This window comes from Phyllostomus hastatus, unplaced genomic scaffold (genome assembly GCF_019186645.2).
Source record: "Phyllostomus hastatus isolate PE091 unplaced genomic scaffold, TTU_PhHast_1.1 phas_scaffold_385, whole genome shotgun sequence".
Lineage (NCBI taxonomy): Eukaryota > Metazoa > Chordata > Mammalia > Chiroptera > Phyllostomidae > Phyllostomus > Phyllostomus hastatus.
In genome coordinates this window covers 6,953,937-6,974,217 of record NW_025334026.1, presented here as the reverse complement: position 1 = coordinate 6,974,217, position 20,281 = coordinate 6,953,937, and the positions used below count along the sequence as shown (strand labels likewise).

The 20,281-nt window shown below is 40.6% G+C and overlaps 1 protein-coding gene across 1 annotated transcript in view; it reads right to left on the bottom strand.

The window, feature by feature from the left end:
- Window positions 1-13,919, bottom strand: part of VKORC1L1 (vitamin K epoxide reductase complex subunit 1 like 1) — a 70,853-nt gene extending 56,934 nt beyond the window's left edge. The window contains exon 1 of the mRNA XM_045819529.1: window positions 13,435-13,919. Within this exon, the coding sequence (XP_045675485.1) occupies window positions 13,435-13,799 (365 nt within the window). The 5' untranslated portion in view covers window positions 13,800-13,919. The remainder of the gene's footprint in view (window positions 1-13,434) is intronic.
- Between the last annotated feature and the right edge of the window lie 6,362 nt (window positions 13,920-20,281).

Below are 20,281 nucleotides of genomic sequence, written 5' to 3'. Positions count from 1 at the left end.
AATTGGGGAGGTGTTAGTGGTCCATCTCACACTGTTTCAGTTTGAAACAAATTAAGCTTAACTAGATTTAAAGAAGAGCATTTCCACATTAACAATTGGGCTCATTATAGCCTTTTGTCTTAAGAGTTTGGTATCCAAGTCCTAGTTAAGAATAAAATGCAAAGTATTTGGGTTTTTCATTTGTCAGTACAAATATTTAATACAAATCTATCCCTCAGAGACCCTAGAGAATTGAAAATAGCAGCTGTTGTCTGAAGAGAATTCTAATATTCCTTGGATCCCCAACTGCAATACCATCATAAAATTTCTCCATTTCTAGTACTCTATAAATCACATACGAAATAAAACCACAATGGGCATCTAGGTTAAATGGTATCAGATCAACAACTCCAAAATAAACACAAAGATACAGTATTTTTGTTCCTTAACGGGAACATTTGAGTGAAGACCGACTGCTTCCCAAATTCATCAATAAAGTCAGTACTATTCTACTCAAAAGCTCACAGAATTTTTTTAGAGCTCATTAAAATAAATTTTAAATTTACCTGAAACAGTAAATACATGAAAATAGCCAGCAAAATTTTGAAAATGAGGGTATTTGCCCTATCATATATCAAATTTAATGTACAAAGCCACAGGGGAGAAGGGGACTGCGGTAATGGAACAGTATGGAAACAAACATTATCAGTGCAACAGAACAGAGAATCCAAAAAGATGCCCTAGGTATATAAGGAAATGCTTATGGCATTTCAAATATGGACAACTTAATAAACGGAAATAGGCAAAAACTTATTTAGAAAAAAGGTAAGATCCCTACCTCACACCAGATGATGAAGTAATTCCACACAAATTAAAAGAGCTAAATATGAAAACAAATTTCAAACAAAATATATGAGTTAAAAAAAAACAAAACTTGAGCCCTGGCTGGTGTGACTCAGTTAGTTGGAGCATAATCTCATAGACTGAAAGGCCATGAGTCCAATTCCCAGTCAAGGCACATACCCAGGTTGCAGATTTGACTCCCAGTCAGGGCACATATGACAAAACAACCAATCTCCCTCTCACACCCCCCCATCTCTCTCTTCTCTCTCTCTCTCTAAAAGCAATTAAAAAATGTCCTCAGGTGAGGATAAAAAAAAATACTTGGAATGGGAGAATTTGCAAAACAGGATTTAAAAAAAAACCCAAAATCTACAATGAAGTCACTGATGGGACCACATAAAGTTTAAACTATATGAATAAAGATAACATAAACAAAATTTAAAAACATGTGAGAAAGTAGGAAAAAAATGTGTAACACACAAAACAAAGGATTAACTACTACAGTGTCTAAAAACCTACTAACCAGTAAAGAAAAAGGACAATCCTGAAGGGGGAAAAAGTGAAAGTATGAATAGGTAATAACTAGAAAAAATACAAATGTTCATTAAACATGTCTGTACAAACATTAGGTTACAGATTCATCTAACACCTGATAAACTACATTCTAGATGATTAAGACTTTTTTTTCAAAACTAAAAAGAAATTATAAATACATATCAGAATGACAAATGCCCTTATAAACTTAAAACCTATGGGAAAATATTACAAAGAAAAATAATTTTTATATACTTAAAATACCTACAGGGAAAAGCTAAGATGGCAGCCGAGGTAAACACGGTTTACCTCCTCGCATAAGCACATCAAAATTATAGCTAAGCCACAGGACAACCATTATTCAGAACCACCAGAAATCTAGCTGAATGGAAGTGCCACACCTACAGAATTAAAGAAGACACCACATCGAGACTGGTAGGAGGGGCTGAGACAAGTAAGAGGAGGGGCTGGTCCCATACCCACCTGTGGTGAATAAAAATGGGGAGGGGTCCCACCAGGTCCCAGCCCAACAACAGGCACCCCCCAGCCCATGGTTCCAGTGCCAGCAAGATAAGTGCCCATAACTTCTGGCTGTAAAAACCAATGGGGAATGAACCTGAGATAGAGACAGTAATTGTTGGACTCCCAAGCAGTGCCTCTTAAAGAACCCATGCATGAACTTACTCAGAGTCATTCCCTCTGAGCTCCCACACAGGGGCAGCAGTTTGAAAGGCACCAAAGGCAAACAGGGAAGAGTCTGAAGTATCTGGAATTGTGCCAAGAGCTGGAGAATAGCTTTCTCCCAGAAAAAAAGTTCTGGCAAGGCCACTGTTCCTTTGCAGAGCCCTCCTCATACAGAGCTGGCAGGCAGGCACCATATCTGAGACTCCATCAACCTGGCTCACATTGCTTGTCACCCTCTGGTGATTCCCTGAGGCTCCACCCCACCCAACTTTTGGACCCATCCAAGTTGTTTCCACATGAATGGTTTGTCTTGGCTCATGCTTCAAATTTTCCTAAATCCTCTCAAACAAGCAGAATTTGGATTCAGCATGTCCCACACCTCTTGATAAGTGGTCCCAAGTCCAGCACTAGCAGCAGCCAGCCTTGGTTCATAGCTTGGCCTCACCTGGGCAACTCCAAGCCCAGCATAGGTAGCAGCCATCTGCAGACAGCTTTGTAGCTTATGCCAGGTGGCCCCGGACAGAACACAGATGGTGGCTGACCTTGGCATGCACCTCACAGGAAGCCAAAAAGCATGCATACCCAGTGGACAACTACAGACCATATTGGACACTACAACCCAACTACCTCCATAAATAACATACTCAAGGGGTGGACTCAGTGGGCACCAGATCCCTGCTAAAATAAGTCCTGCTCAGTGGAGTGGGCCCCTGCAAAGCGGATACTCCATAGTGGTAGGAGGTTAGTGGTCAGTGGTCACAGCCAGTCCTTGCAGCTGACTCGCCTGAGTAAATCCCTCCCATTGACCTGCCAATAGCAATCATGGCTCAATTACAAGAGGAGGGTGTACCCAGTCCACACAAAGGGTGTATTTTGAGTACTCAGCTTGGGTGATAAAGGAGGCTGTGCCACAGGACCCTACAGGTCACCTACTACATTCGGCCACTCTACAAAGCCAAGAAATCACAGCAACTCTACGTAACAAACTGCACAAAGAAACAAACACAGCGTGGCTCCTGGCTGGCGTAGCTGAGTGGATTGAGCGCGGGCTGGGAACTAAAGTGTCCCAGGTTCAATTCCCAGTCAGGGTACATTCCTGGGTTGCAGGCCATAACCCCCAGCAACCGCACATTGATGTTTCTCTCTTTCTCTCTCTCTCTCTCTCTCTCTCTCTCTCTCTCTCTTTCTCTCTCTCCCCCCCTTCCCTCCCTAAAAATGGATGAATAAAATCTTTAAAAAACAAACAAACAAACAAACAAACAAACACAGCGTGGCTGACAAAATGAGAAAACAAAAAACACTGCCCAAATGAAAGAACAGAACAAAACCCTAGAAAAAGAACTAAACAAAATGGAGACAAGCAATCTATCAGATGCAAAATTCAAAACACTGGTTATAAGGATGCTCAGTGAACTTAAGGGAAGAGCAGATGAACTCAGAGAGAAACTTCAACAGCATAAAAATGGACATGGACCCCTGGCTGGCGTAGCTCAGTGGATTGAGTGCGGGCTGGGAACCAAAGTGTCCCAGGTTCGATTCCCAGCCAGGGTACATGCCTGGGTTGCAGGCCATAACCCCCAGCAACCGCACATTGAAGTTTCTCTGTCTCTCTCTTTCTCTCCCTCCCTTCCCTCTCTAAAAATAAATAAATAAAATCTTAAAAAAAAAAAAGTGAATTGCAAAAAAAAAAAAAAAAAGGACATGGAAACCAAAAAAAAGAACCAGTCAGAAATGAAGGATACACTAACTGAAATGAACAAATTTACAGGGAAACAACAGTAGAGCAAATGAAGCTGAGAATCCAATCAGCGATTTGGAGTATAAGAAAGCAAAAAACACTCATCAGAACAGCAAGAAGAAAAAAGAATTTTAAAAAATCAAGACAGCATAAAGAGCCTCTGCAACAACTTCAAGCGTATCAACATTCACATCATGGGGGTGCTGGAAGGAGAAGAGAGAGCAAGAAATTGAAAATCCATTTGAAAAAATAGTGACAGAAGACTTCCCTAACTTGGTGAAGGAAACAGTCACACAAACCCAGGAAGCGCAGAGTCCCAAACAAGATGAACCCAAAGAGGCCCACACCAAGACACATCATAATTAAAATGCCAAAGGTTAAAAACAAAGAGAGAATCTTAAAAGCATCGAGAGAAAAGCATTTAGTTACCTACAGGGGAGTTCCCATAAGGCTGTCAGCTGATTTCTCAAAAGAAACTTTGCAGGCTAGAAGCAATTGGCAAGTAATATTCAAAAGAATATTCAAAATAATGAAAAACAAGGACCTAGAACCAAGATTATTCTACCCAGCAAAGCTATCATTTAGAATTGAAGGGCACACAGAGCTTCGCAGACAACAAAAAGCAAAAGGAGTTCCTCACCAGCAAACCAGTATTATGTGAAATGTTAAAGGTACTTATTTAAGAAACAGATGATCACAACTATGAACAATAAAATGGCAATAAATATCTATCAACAATTGAATCTAAAAAACAAAATAAGCAAACAAGCAGAACAGAAACAGAATCATTGACACAGAGAATGTTTCGATGAGTGCCAAATGGAAGGAGGATCAAGGGGGATGGGCAAAAAAGCTGAAGGGATTAAGAAATACAAATTGGTAGTTACAGAATAGTCATAGGGATGTAAAGTTCAGCACACAGAATATAGTAGCCAAAGAGCATACAGGCATGACCCATGGACATAGACAATGGTGGGGGGATTTTCTCAGGGAGTGGAGTTGCTAGGTGGAGGGGGCAAAAGGGGAAAATTGGGACAACTGTAATAGTATAATCAATAAAAGATAATTTTAAAAAATAGTAAAAATTTATTTAAAAAACACCTATGTACTATAAAAATTAAGAAAACTAAAAGGGCAAAAATATTAACAAATATACTAAGCTATTCATATCCTTTAACTATATATAGCATTTGTCTATATCAATATAAAAAATTCTAAGATATATACAGTGAAGACTCAAGAGAAGAAATGCAAACAGTTAAAAATGTGAAAACCATAAAACCTTGCTTATTCTTGGGAGAAAAATGCAAAACAAAACAATGAGATGATATTTGCATATATCAAACCAATAAAGGTCTAAAAAATAAAAATGCCCACTAGTGGCAAGGATACGGGACATCTGACATTCTCTAATATTAGTGGTGAAATTATGACATGAGAAAACAGTTGCAATGTGTTAAATGAGGAAAAAAGATATACTCACAGTAATCCTGAGTTAGACATTATTTTCTTTTTTTAAACTTTTAAAAAAAGATTTATTTGTTTACTTATTTTTAGAGAGAGGGGAAGGGAGGGACAAAGACAGGGAGAGAAACATCAGTGCTTGAGAGAAACATCAATCAGTTGCCCCTTGCACACCCCCAGCCAGGGACCTGGCCCGCATCCAAGACTTGTGCCCTGAATGGGAATCAACCAGAGACCTTTCCCTTTGCAGGATGACACCCAATTCACAGAGCCACACCAGTCAGGGCTAGACACTATTATTTTCCTCATATCATGGAGGAAACTGAGATAAGAGAGATCAAGTTACAGACCCAAGATTTCAACCCAGGTATTCTAGCTCTAGAGTCTGTGATCTTAACTAAACACAATGCACAGGAAGAAATAAATAAAACTGTTAAAATACAGTGTAAAGAATACAGCACTTTAATTTCTATTTTGTCATAGATCTTCCACTATTTTACTTCTCTAATATAATGATTTTTTTTAAAAGGTCAATAATCAGACAACAGCAGCAACAGCATCCTTGAAATGCCTTTCTTTTGTTAATAACAAAAGAAACTTTACAGATCATAATACGACAAAATATTTTTTATAGAAAGAACATTTTTCAAAATGAAATTGTATGTGAATCTGCAATATAAGAAACAGATTAAAGCAGTATTTTATCAGTGTATTTTAAAAGCTCTAATTTATAACATTTACAATGAAGTGCTTCTGATGAACACAAACTTTAAATCATGGATGACTGGAGCATTCAAATTAGTTTTTTTTTTATTACACAATGTCAAGAAAAACCTGATTCACGGATATTAGCAGTCTGCAAAAAAGAGGGTTTTTTGTTTTAAATAGTGCATTCATGCTATCTAATAATTTTATTAAGCCTATGCAAGTATAATAAAGTAAAACCATTCTAAGTTAAATCTCTGATATTAAGGCATGAGAATACTTGGTAATCACAAATATTTTGGAAAAAAATTAAAATACAGCCCTGGCTGATGGTGTGGCTCAGTGGACTGAGCAGTGGCCTGTGAACCAAAGGTCCTGGTTCCATTCCTGGTCAGGGCACATGCCTGGGTTGTGGGCCAGGTCTCAGATCAGGGTGTGTGAGAGGCAACGGAGTGATGTACCTCAATTACACTCATGTTTCTCTCCCTCCCTTTCTCCCTCCCATACACACTCTCTAAAAGTAAATAAATAAAATCTTTTTTAAAAATCAAAAAATATATACTAACCATGACATCAGGATATTATGCATAATGTAGTAACGTGTTACTGCATAATGTAATGAGAGTTCTATAGCAGTGAATTTGCTTATATGATTTCACATTGGCAAACAAGCACTGGCCTCAATTTTTAAAATACCAATATAAAGCTATAATCTTTCTAATCAATAGAATTGTTTAAAATTCAAGTATATGCACAAGGAAAGCAAGAAATTCTGTACCAAGGATTATCATCCTGAGTTACAGACGTTATGGATAATTTTTTACTTTTGCTTAACTTCCCTCCAATATTCTAAATACACTTTTTTTGCCTCTTTTTATTCTAAAATAATTATAAATCACAGGAAAGTCCCAAGCACCCTTCACCTCACCTTCCCCAATGGTAACATCTTGCATAAGTCTAGTACAAAAATAACACCAGAAAACTGACCCTGTACAATCCAGAGTTTGCTCAGATTTCACCAGTTTTACATGCACTTATGTGTGTTCATATGTGTAGTTCTACAAAATTTTTCACATCTGTAGCTTTGAGAAACCACAATTGAGATACAGAACTGTTCCCACAAGGTTCCCTCATACTATTTCCATTACCATACCACCTATTCCCCCATTCCTAACTCCTGGTGACCATTACTCTGCTCTGTTATCTATCACTATAATTTTGTTATTTCTATATTATATAAGCAATCATTTATCATGTAAACTTTTAACGCTAGGTCCTTTTTTTTTTGGAACCTAGCATTAACTCCTTTGAGATAGCCCAGCAATCAATACAAATCCACCCATAGTCTCTAAAGTGTTAAAATTTTGCATGATTTGCATTTGAGCTTATATAAATGTTTTTTATAGTGTTTTAAATTTTAAAATGTTAAAGTGTGAATCAAATGCTTATGAGATCGCTGTTGTAATGACACAGAACTACGATTCTGGGGAACAAATTAAAAAAACTGATAACCTAGTATAAGTCTACTGCAATCTAGTACAAAATACCAAAGAGAAACCCAAGTCTCAGTACTTACCTGTGTTTGCAATAACATGTGGCTTATAAGAATGCCTGGTTAGCCCTGGCTGGCATAGCCCAGTGGATTGAGCACAGGCTGCAAACCAAAGTGTCGCAGGTTCGATTCCCAGTCAGGGTACATGCCTGGGTTGCAGGCCATGACCCCCAGCAACCGCACATTGATGTTTCTCTCCCCCTCTCTTTCTCCCTCCATTCCCTCTCTAAAAATAAATAAATAAAATCTTAAGAAAAAAAAAAAGAATGCCTGGTTCTGCATTTTTCTGGGCAAGCTACAGATTCCAGTCCTTTCCCAACCCACATCAGTCCAGGTTACATTGATAGTCCCTCACATGGCCACTGGTTTCAGCTTGCCCTCATGCTTTTCCTCCTGCTGTTCCTTTGAGATCTTCTAACTCAAGGAAATGAATTCCTCTTAAATTCCTACTTCTGCATAATGATTTAGCCAGCAACACGGCCCAGGCCCAACTCTTCCATCTCCATGCAGCAGGTCCTCATGACTCAACACCTCTCAGAAAAAGGGCTACCCAACCCTAGTACAGATTCAAACTAACTCATTTTTCCCTCCCACTTCCACTCCCTAGGCCTAAATCCACTTTACCTTTCTTCCCTTGGCTATTCTGTTAAATCTTCCTGATAACTCACCCCACTACCTATCTGTTCTCTAAGTAGGTGTGTTACAAATGCCATATCTTCCTAAGTTTAGGCCTAGAAGGTAAACATTCCAGGAACTTACTTCTAGAACACCATACCTTCATAATAATGTCCTTGCTTTAAAACTGCTCTGCCCTGGTTGGTGTGGTTCAGTGATTCTATTCCCAACTCTGGCCTGGGAACTGAAAGGTCACAGGTTAGATTCCCAGTCAGGGCACACGTCTGAGTTGCAGACCAGTTCCCTGGTTGGGGGCCTGTGAGAGGCAACCTCACACAAGGATGTTTCCCTCTGCCTCCCTCCCTTCCCCCACAAAAAATAAATAAAATCTTTATTTATTTTAAAAGCTTTATTTAAAAAGCTTTGGTTTCAAAAACATACATACATACATACATACATACATACATAAAATTGCTCTGGGCATTGAAAAGCTACAATACAAAACAGGCGTTTTGGCATACAGGTATAAAAAAATTGGCACTAATGTTTACATATTTTAAAACATTTGGCTGTTATGGGTATCACTATATCAATATTAGATCTAAACAGAATTTAAAGCAGTGGTAAAGAGCTTGGACTCTTGAGCCAGACTGCCTGGGTTTGAATCAGGCCTCTTCTACTTCATTATCTAAATCAAGTTTCATTTATATTCTGTGTAACTCAGTTTCCTCACCAGTAAAACAGTGATAAAAGTGCCTCACAGGCCCTGACTGGTGTAGCTCAGTGGACTGAACATCGTTCTGTGAATCCAAAGTTCACCAGTTCCATTCCTGGTCAAGGCATATGCCTGGGTTGCAGGCTGAGTCCCAGTTAGGAGTATGCAAAGTCGATGTTTCTCTTGCACAGCCATGCTTCTCTCTCTCTCTTTTCCCCTCCCTTCCCCTTCCTCTGGAAATAAATAAAATCTTTTTTAATAAAGTGCCGCACAGGACCACTATGAGAATTAAATAATATATGCAAAGCATTTAGAACACAGTAAGCATTATTTAATTATTAACAGTTATCTCCAATTCATAGCAGTCCAGATTCACCTCCCTGTGATATCGATCTATTCCTCTTGAATTCTTTGAGTTCATATTGCTTCTAAAATTTCCATACCAAGAAACAATGATAAGAATCTATATTTTATTTACCCAATTCATTTAGTCAAAACTAACTACTAGAAAACTCGGACATCACTCTTAATAATATTCTTGTGAATATGTCTCCTCAGTCATGGGAAACAAAAGAAAAAATAAACAAATGGGACTATGTCAAACTAATGGGTTTGTGCACAGCAAAGGAAACCATCAACAAAATGAAAAGATAACACACTGAATAGAAGAAATTCGCCAAAGATACATCTGATAAGAGGGTTAATATAAGCAACTCATACAACATAACACCAAAAAAGTAAACGATCCAATTTAAAAATGGGCAGAGGACCTAAATAGACATTTCCTAAAGAAAACATACAGATGGCCAACAGACATGTGAAAAGATGCTCAACACTAATCATCACAGAAATGCAGATTAAAACCACAAAGAGATACCACCTCACACCTGTCAGAATAGCTATCGTCAATAAATCAACAAACATCAAGTACTGGCAAGGACGTAGAGAAAAGGAAACCCTCACGTACCGTTGGTGGGCCTGTAAACTGGTACAGCCACTATGGAAAGTAGTATGGAAGTTCCTCAAAAAATTTAAAAAATAGAACTACCATATGATCCAGAAATTCCACTTCTGGGTATTTAGCTGAAGAAATCCAATACACTAATGAAAAATGATGTGTGCATTCCCTATAATTACTGCAGCATTACTTAAAATAGCCAAGATATGGAAGTAACCCCTGTGTCCATTGAGAAACAAATGGATAAAGATGTGATGCATACTATATACAGTAGAATATTACTCAACCATAAAAAGAATGAAATCTTGCCATCTGCAACATGGACCTAGAGGGGATTATGCTAAGTAAAATAAGTCAGAGAAAGGAAAGTACCATATAATTTCACCTATATGTGAAATCTAAAAAACAAAATAAATGAACACGAAGAGTAGAAACAGATTCACAGATACAGAGAACAAATTGATGGTTGCCAGAGGGGAAGGGGTTTGAGATGAGTGAAAAAGGGAAAATGATTAAAAGTACAAATTCCAGCTATAAAACCAGTCACAGTAACATAAAGTATAGGGAATACAGTCAATAATATTATAATAACTATGTGTGGTGTCAGATGGGTACAAGGCTTATTAGAATAATCACTTTGTAAGTTATATAAATGTCTAAGAACTATGTTATACATCTGAAATTAACATAATATTGTATGTCAACTGTAATTAAAAATTTTTAATATTTTATATGGTACTAGTTTTTTTTAAAGATGGGTGAGAGGTACTAGTCCAACATTTTGCAAAGGCCATTTTTTGAGGACTTAATGGTTTTCAAACATTATTTTTAGTTTTAAGAACTGTAGAATTGTCAAGCTTATTAATCTTTCAAGATCATTTGTACTATTTTTACACAGAAACTTTCTTAGAAGGGGTCTAATGTAACTTACAGTAAATACCTATAAAGAATATTCTGCACAGCACTGACCAGCATGGCTCAGTTGGCTGGACATCATCCCACAAAGTGATAGGGCACCAGTTCGATTCCCAGTCAGGACACATGCCTGGGTTGCAGGTCAAGTCCCCAGTAGGGGGCATGTGAGAGGCAACCACGCATTGATGTTTCTCTCTCTCTTTCTCCCTACCTTCTCCTCTCTCTAAAATAATAATTTAAAAAAATATTCTGTACATTATTTTGATTCTCTTGCCACACTTTTAAAATAGTTTTAAATAGACTTTAAGTCTTTACACTCCACCATGGAATGAGCAATAAACACTAAAGCAATTCACATTTAAAATATATAAGTGACTATATCTTAAACAAGAAGTTTAAGAAGTTACTTCTTAAAGGTGTTTATCAGACACTACAAAAAAATACCTCTAATTGATGATTAACAGTTGCAACTGAATCCAGGTATTGATACTATGTATCACCATCAATCCTATCATTCATCTGGTAAGTATATTTTAATACTACTCCCATCTAACATATAAAACAACTGAGGCTCTAAGAGGATAACTGATTAGCTTGAGGCCACAGTCTAACAAGTGACTGAACTAGGAACCCATCAGTGTTACTAAATGTCAGCTGGCAGGCTGGTGCAAGGTTGCCACAGTCTTTACTAATTTATATAAAAATGAAGTCAAATTTTAAAAAAGTGAACTTTTTAATATAGCTAAATGATTCCATTTAAAGGACTTTTATTCTGAGAATGTGTTGTTTCAAGATCAGTTTAAATATCCCTTTTTACAATGAAATGACGACAATAAATAGTGCTGTGGGTTACTGTTGGTGTTTTTATTGGTTATACCAGGCAGGACAAAAAACTGTCAATTCTATTGCAGCTCCCAATTTGGGGGGGACATAATTCTTTTGAAATCCAAAAGTCTGGAAATTATTTCCTTAGACAGTGATGCCTTCCAAAATACCAGAGGATTTTACACATTCTCTTTCACTCTCTCTCACTTTTATGATTCTCTCATGAATCTCCATTCTATCTGAATTAGGACACTTAAGGATTGAGAAATGAGAAGTGAGTTTCAGCAAATCACATGAGTTAATGCTGTATTCTGGTAGAGGCCTTTCCTCAGGATTTTTTCTTCACTGGTTAACTTTTCTCATCCTTTATCTTCAATTCTATTCACTCACACCTCAGCTCAAACTTTCTTTTCCTAAGAGAGTCATATTTTTTAATACTACTGCTAAATGGCAATCAATACATTAAGTCAAATAAAAAATATTTAAGGCCTTTTTCACTTTAACAAAATAAAAACTTTTAATGATATTTATTCTACCTACTTCCAAAAGAATATTGGTCTATAAATCAGACTCAAGCCATCCTTAAATAGGTGAAGTTTATAAATAGTTGTAAGACAAAATCTCCAATGCTAGCTTGTTCATGTAATCACCAATATGTAGGTCAAAATAAAACTAGTAAGCTTATACAATACTGTCTACCTAGCAATTGACAGTAGGGGAAGAAACTGTTCAAATGTGAGTAACTGTTAACAAATTCAAAATATTAGGCATAGTAGGTCTCTTATAATTGTAACCTATCAACTATGAAATCATTTCTTTCACATTTGCTACTTTTAAAATGACCCCTCCTAAATTAAAAAGGTCACTTTTAAGATGTAAATTCCTCTTTTTTAAAGTAACCTGCCCAGGTAAATCTATTGCAGAAATAAAATGTAACAGATAAATCAACTACAGTATTTTTAAAAACCTACTATCAGCAAAATAAACCAATACCCACAGTTTAGCAATGTAGTTTTAATTTTCTCTGGTGATTCCATTACACTATAGTGTCAAACGTTTAAAAGTCACCCCAATTCCCAAAATATCACTACACATGACCTACTCATATTTTACTCAAATTAAGCTTAAACTAGACCCAAACTCAAACCATTTCCCCGCCCTAGACACACTGAAATATACGAGGGGGAATCCAAGAAATCAGTTATGTTAAGTGCTGGCATCTTCTTGCAGAGTAGGGTCAAATTCGTGTTGGCCCGTAAATGTCACTGTTTCAAGAAGTCTGCAAATTCTCATTAGCGCTATAGAGTACAAAAAGGCCTGACCACGGAAACACCTGTCCTAACACTGGGAAGTCAGAAGGAAATACAACCCCTGAGCCTACGCCGGTCGCACAGCCTCGGACTACAGCGATCCCTGACCACTGGTAAGCTGTGACCTCCCGACTCCCCGGACTCCCCGGAGCAGGGTCGTTAACATGCCTGACCCGCCTCCCCGGGAGAGAACTAGGAATCTGTCAAGCCGGCAGGGTCTCACCCTCCACGAACCTCTCTCGCTTTTTCCCAGTGCAGCCCCAGCCTGCCCAACCGCTCCCCGTCCGCTCTGGCCTCCCGGCTACACTCTGCCACCTCATCCCTCCCTGCCGTTCTCGCGGCCCCGCCACCGCCACCGCCACCGCCGCCCAGGAGGCCTGATCTTGGGGTACCCCTGGGTCAGAGCCCCTGGCCACTGCCCTACCCTTGCCCCTCCCCACCCCACCCCCACCGGCCAAGCTCCCAGCTCCGTGGGTCCCTCAGCGGCCCGGGCCCCACCGACCCCCAGGCCCGAGCTCCAGCCGCGCGTTCCCCACTCCCAGCCTCCACCCTCACCCAATCGGCCGTTCCTGGCCCGCTCCCCCCCAGCCAGGTTACCTGGAGGCAAGGGCAGCAGAGCACTTCACCCAGGGCCCCAGGTCGCAGAGGGCCCGGTGCTCAGGGTCCCGCTCCTTCTCCCGCTCCACGTGGTAGGCGTAGATGGAGAGCAGGATCCCAGCGGCGCACACTGCATACCGGGCCACCCTTTCCCACCGCGGCACCGACACTCTCAGCAGGACGGGCGCCGCCATCTTCCCCCCTCCTCCTCCGCCGCCGCCACCTCCTTCGCCGCTGCCGCCGCCTCCCTCCGCCTCCACCTCAGCAGCCGCCGCCCGTCGGGGCCCGACCCAGCCACCACCGCCGCTGCTGCCGCCGCTACCGCCACCGCCTCCGCGGCCACCGCCACCGCCGCCTCGGCCCATTGGCTCGACGGCCTCCTCCAGGCCCCGCCCCCACAGGCGCGCGGCCCAACCGCCCTGAAAGGAGGGAGCCCAGCGAAGCGGGTAAGGGCGCGCTGGCGCCGAGGGAGGAGCACAGCGCACAACTGCTGGGGAGGCCACCCTGCAGGCGGAGACAGAGGCGGTACAGGGCGCCCAGCAAGTAGGGGCTGAAGAAAGAGGAGGGGCAAAGGGAGGGAAGGGCGGGGCTCCAGGAGGGGAAGGGTAGGGAAGGGTGCCAAGGGAGTGGTGATCAATTGCCATCCTTTTTTCTTTTTTTCATCATCACTTGATATTTTTTGACATAATTCAAAATAATCCTGGCCAAATGCCCATTATTGAGCCAAGCTTGCATTACCTGATCTTCCCCAACACTACCTCCAGGCACCTCCTGTTCAACAGGTGTGAACATAACTATTTTTTTAAGTATTTCTAAATGCTTTGCTTCTCTATAAGCTGAATTGAGATGGCTTAACATAATTCATGTAATGCTGGAAAATATAAAAATGAACAAAAAAATCAGGATGATGAACCAAACAAGTCAGAATAAAAGACCAGAAGTAAGAACATACATAAAAAGGCCATAAGACCTTGCATAATTATTACAATTGAGCCATTCAATTTGGCTCTGAGCTTCCAGGTGACCAAAACTAAAAGGAAAACACCTGTGTGTTATTCTCACTGTCTCTAAGAAGAAACAAACCATTCTTGGAGATGGTTAGCTTTATCCTGATTGTAGCTCTCAAAGATATTTCAGAAGCTTTATATACTGATTTTGAGTAATTACTGTCCTTTTATTATCTATTGTTGAGTAACAAATCGCCCTAAACTTAGCAGCTTAAAACAACCCCTTATTTTCCCACAGTTCCTGTGGGTCAGGAATTTGAGTGCCACTTAGCTGGGTCTCTAGCTCAGGGTCTCTCACAGGGCTCAGGTCAGGTGTTAGCAAGTCTGTAGGCATCTCAGGATTGGAGAATCCTCTTTGAAACTCACTCACATGGCCTTTCTTCCAGCCAAGTTCAGCTATGTGTTTGAGGGTTTTTTTTTCTTAGAATATTTTATCTGGTATTTCTATATTTGTATTTCTGTATTTTGTGTTGGCTTAATCCACCATGCCAGAACCACATATCCAAAAAGATTTATATAAGCTTGTTCATTACCCCAGACTTGCTTTGCTGGGTTAGAATGCTGTACCCTACATTTTCTGCCAAAGTTTTGGAAAAGGTCACAGCAAGATACAGCAGGATCCTTGAGGTGTGGCAGTAGCTGGCCAGAAAATTTTCTGTAGCAGTCTGTGAAAGCCCAGGCTCCCAAAGCCCTTCAGGAAAACACCACTCAAAGTAAATGTCCTATCAAGAGAGGATGAATATCTCATCTTCTCATGCAAAGGATAATGGAATCTGATATTATTTCTTATTGTCAGTTCAGAGGAAATGCTCATTTTTAAACATTAAATGAAGAGTGGACCAGTAAACATTCTATGTATACAGATGACATACTGACTCATGAAGTGAAGAGCTAGACACTGAACACATGCCTACATACTAGTCACTGTGTCAGCCTCTTGATATAGTACATTTAAACTTTATAAGGTCTATACAAGGTAGGCATCATTATCCCCAGTTTTCATGGAAGAAAAGTAAGTCTCAGAGGGTTAAGTAACTTGCCCAGGTACCATGAGAATAAAGCTTCAGTTAGTATCCAGGCCTGTCTGATTCAAGTGCAAGTCCTATTTCTACCAGTGGGTGTGTCTTCCCTCTGAAAAACCACCTCTCAATTTGACATGGATATTCTGTTTGTTCCCAGAATGTAATAAATGGATTATTCACCAACCTAAGCTTGGTTTCAAAACTCCAATAGGAACCCTGAAGCCCATAACTTCCTCTCCTAAGCCTCAAGTCCCTATCATTCTGTTCTAAGTTTTACCTGTATTAACTCATTTAATCCTGACAACAATGTGGGAACCCTTATTTTCTATGCTTCACAGATGAAGAAACTTAGGTTCAGAGAAGGTAACCTGCTGAAAATCACATAACTAACAAGATGCAGAACTTGGTTTCAAGCTCCAGCAGTCTGGCTCCCAGATTCATGCTCTTAACTACTGTGATATGAGCTAAAAATGCACAGAATTGGAGTTATGATAAAGATGACAGAGTAGATTAATGTGGTAATGGCATCCTCCCACAACCACATCAAAATTAAAACTGAACTACAAAACAAACATTATTGAGAACCGCCTGAAATCTAGCTGAGCAGCAGTCCTATAACTATGGATATACAGAAACTTTGAGACTGGTAAAAGGGGCAGAGAAGCAGAACAGGCTGGACCCACACTTATGTGTGGTAGTTAAAAATCAGGAAATGTATATTGGCTACAGAGGTCCCTCCTAAGGAGTGAAGAGTCTCATGCACACACCAGGCCCCCCAGCCCAGGGTTCCAGTGCCAGGAAGAGAAGTCCCCATGACTTCTGCCTAAGAAAACCAATGGGGTCTGTGACTGAATTAGACTGAGCACTTTTGGAGTCAAAGGGCTTTAAGAGGTGTTCCTCCTAAAGGACCCAAGCACAGACTTACTTGCTGATGGACTCACTCTGAGCTCTAGTGCTTTGGCACCAGCTGGAAAGGTTCTAGGGACACATGGGGAAGAAACTGAAGGGTCCAGATTTGGGGTGAGAGCTGGTAGGGCAGCTTTCTGCCAGACAGCAGTGCTGGCTGAAGCCTTTGTTCCTATGCTGACCCCTCCTCCGACAGAGTGAGCAAGTGGGCACCATATCTGAGTCTCTATCAACCTGGCTAATGCCTTTCACCCTGCCCTGATGACTCACTGAGACCTTGCACATCCCAACATTCAGGCCCACCCAAGTCAATTACAGTGGCTTTTCCAAACAAATGGCCTATCTTGGCTCATGCTCTGGAATTTCCTAAATTCTGTCAAAGATTCACAAACTTCAGACAAACAGTATCTGGCCTCAGCATGCCCCATACTTCTTGCTAAATGGCCCTAGGTCAGACAATAGTATCAGCCAGATTCAGTTTGCAACTTGACCTCTCCAAGGCACCTCCATGCCCAGCACAAGTAGCAACCATGTGCATATCACTTTGTAGCTCATGCTGGGCACAGTTGGCAGCTGACCCCACTTCCTGGGAGGCCCCAGAGCCAGCTCATCCTTTTACTAGCTTTAGATCATGCCTGAAGCACCACCCAACGAACTGCACAAGTGACACACTCAAGGGGAGAACTCAGGGGTCACCCAAGTCCCACTGAAGGGAGTCCAGCTCTGTGGCATCAGTCCCTGCATAGCAGCTCCTCTGCTGTAGTCACAGCCGGCCTTCATAGCTTATCAGCCTGGGGGTCACTCCCTCCCCATTGACTTGTCAACAGCAATCAAGATTCAACTGCAATAGGAGGGTGAACACAGCCTGCCCAGCTCAGGCAGGCTGAGTGGGGAAGCTGCACCACTGCGTTCTGCAGGATGCCTAATACATAAGGCAGCTCTACCAAGACCAGGAGACATAGCAGCTCTATCTAATACATAAAAACAGACTCAGAGAGGCAGTCAAAATGTGGAGACAAAGAAACACATCCCAAATGAAAGATTAGGAGAAAGATCCAGAAAAACAACTAGATGACATGGAGGCAAGCAAACTATCAGATACAGGTTTCAAAACAATGGTGATAAGGATGCACCAGAAACTTAGCAAGTACTTCAACAGTATTAAAAAAAAAGATATAGAAAACATAAAAAAGAGTCAGTCAGAAATGAATACACTAGAAGGAATCAACATCACATTAGATGAAGCAGAAGATGGAGTCAGTGATTTGGAACACAAGGTAGCAGAAAACCCCCAATCAGAGCAGCAAAAAGCAAAAAGAATTTTTAAAAATGTGGATAGTTTAAGAGGTCTTTGGGACAACATCAATCATAATGACACCCACATCATAGGGATATCAGAGTAGAAGAGAGACAACAAAGGATTAAAAACCTACTGAAAGAAATAGTGACTGAAAACTTTCCTAACTTGGTGAAGGAAAAAGACATACACGTTCAGATAGCACAGAGCATCCCAAACAAGATGAATCCAAAGAGGCCCACATTAAGACACATCATAATTAAAATGTCAAAAGACAAAGAGAGAATCTTAAAGCAGCAAGAGAAAAGCAGTTATCTACAAAGGCCTTCCCATAAGATGGTCAGCTGATTTCTCAACAGACACTTTGCAGTTCAGAAGGAATTAGCAAGAAATAGTTGAAGTGATGAAAAAAGCAAGGTCCTTCCCTGGCCAGGTAGCTCATTTAGCTAGTACATTGCTCTGATACACCAAGGTTGTGGGTTTGATTCCTGGTCAGGGCACATACAAGGAGCAACCAATGAATGGATGAATGAGTAGAGCAGCAAGTTGATGTCTTCTTTCTTCCTTTCTTTCTTTCTTTCTTTCTTTCTTTCTTTCTTTCTTTCTTTCTTTCTTTCTTTCTTTCTTTCTTTCTCTCTTTTTCTCTTTCTCTCTCTCTCTCTCTCTCTCTCTCTCTCTCTCTCTCTCTCTCTCTCTCTCTCTCCCCTTCCTTTCTCTCTCTCCTACCTTTCTCCCTCTCTCTCAAATCAACTTTAAAAAGAAAAGAAAAAATAAAAGCAAGGACCTACAACCAATATTACTGTGCCCAGCAAGGTTATCATTTAGAATCAAAGGACAGAAAAAGAGCTTTCCAGACAAGAAAAAGCTAAAGGAGTTCATCACCACCAAATCAGTATTATAGGAAATGTTAAAGGGTTTTTTTTTCTGAGATGAAGATTAAAAATATGAATAATAAAATGGCAATAAATGCATATCTAACAAAAATTACTTTAAATGCAAATAGATTAAATGTTCCCATCAAAAGACACACAGTGGTTGAATGGATAACAAAACAAGACCCTTACATGTGCTGTCTACAAGTGATTCACTTTAGATTAAAAGCTACACACAGACTGAAAGTAAACAGATGGAAAAGGATCTTTCATGAAAATGAGGGTGGGGGAAAGCTGGGGTAGCCATACTTATAGAGACAAAATAGACTTTAAAACAAAGGCTCTACAAAAGACAAAGATTGACCCAGGAATTTTATTGATGTGAGATACAAACATCACTCAGTTACCTCTTGTACATGCCCTGGCAGGGAACTGAACCTGCAACCCAGGCACATGCCCTGACCAGGAATCAAACCAGTGACCTTGTGCTTCATGGAACAATGCCCAGCCAACTGAGCCACAATGGTCAGGGCAAGGGCAGAAATCTTTGTCTGCTTTATTAACTACTGTATCATTATCTATAACAGGACCTGACCACAGAGTGGGTACCCAGTAAGTACAGTTTGAGTGAATTATTGAATGAGCACTGAAAAAAAAAGTTAACTATTAGTACCTTTGCAAAAATAACAGGCCCACAGCACATATCTTTTCCCAAATTAAAAAAAAGAAGTCCTCCTCACAGAGATTAGGGGCTTTTTTCACCATCCCAGAACAAAAGCAAAAACTCAAAAAAGTTTTACCATAGTGTTCGCTCTCTCTGCCTTGAGAGAGGTGTACATCTCTCAAGTCCTCTACTGTCCTGAAGATGTCAATGCCTATGAAGTGGCCATGCAGTTTCCCTGATTCATCATCCTATATCTTCAACTCTGATGACCTTTGCTTCCATTCCACATAAGCTGCACACAAGTGGCCCTTGTGATTCTTTCAAAGGGCCAGGTCTCTGAAATCTTAGACTCTAATCTTCCACTCTTTGTACTTACCCTCTACAGAAGATTGCATTTTCCAAGATGGCTGCAAGGAGAGCTCCCATCCCATATGTTCTTTTCAATTGTGAAGTTGGCCCCTGCTCCTATGGAGAGGTTGAGCCTATGTTCCTTCCTCTTGAATCCATGAGGGTCTGTGACTGTGGCAATAATGATGCTCTGTGCCTCCTGAGGCTGGATCATAAAAGGTGATATCACTTCTCTGTAGTCTTCTTGGGATACTTGCTTTTTGCACCCAGCTGCTATGCTATGAGGAAGCCTAGGCCACATGAAGAGGTTGCATGTAGATCTTCCAGCCAATAGCTTCAGGTCTCAATGGACAGCCAACATCACTTGCCAGACATGGAACCAAAGGAGGCTTTGAGGTACCTCCAGTCCCAGCCTTGGTAAGAGGATGAGAGACCTCAGTGAAAACCACATAGTTGAATCCAGTCAACTCCCAGAACAAAAAAAAATGTTGTTTTAAGCCTCTAAAGTTTTATTCAGCAAGAGTTAGCTGAAACACCCTCTTTCCTTTTAACTCTCTGGTTCTCTTACTCGCCAAACCTAGTCTCTCCCTGGAAGCCAGCTGTGTCCTAATCAAGTTTTCTCCACAGCCCCAGCAGGTGACAGGTTCAGGTATCTCAGTGTTTTTTATGACTATTTCCAGACTATTTGTTATCCTGCTTGGCTAAGCCAAATGTCTCTGTATCTCCTGCGT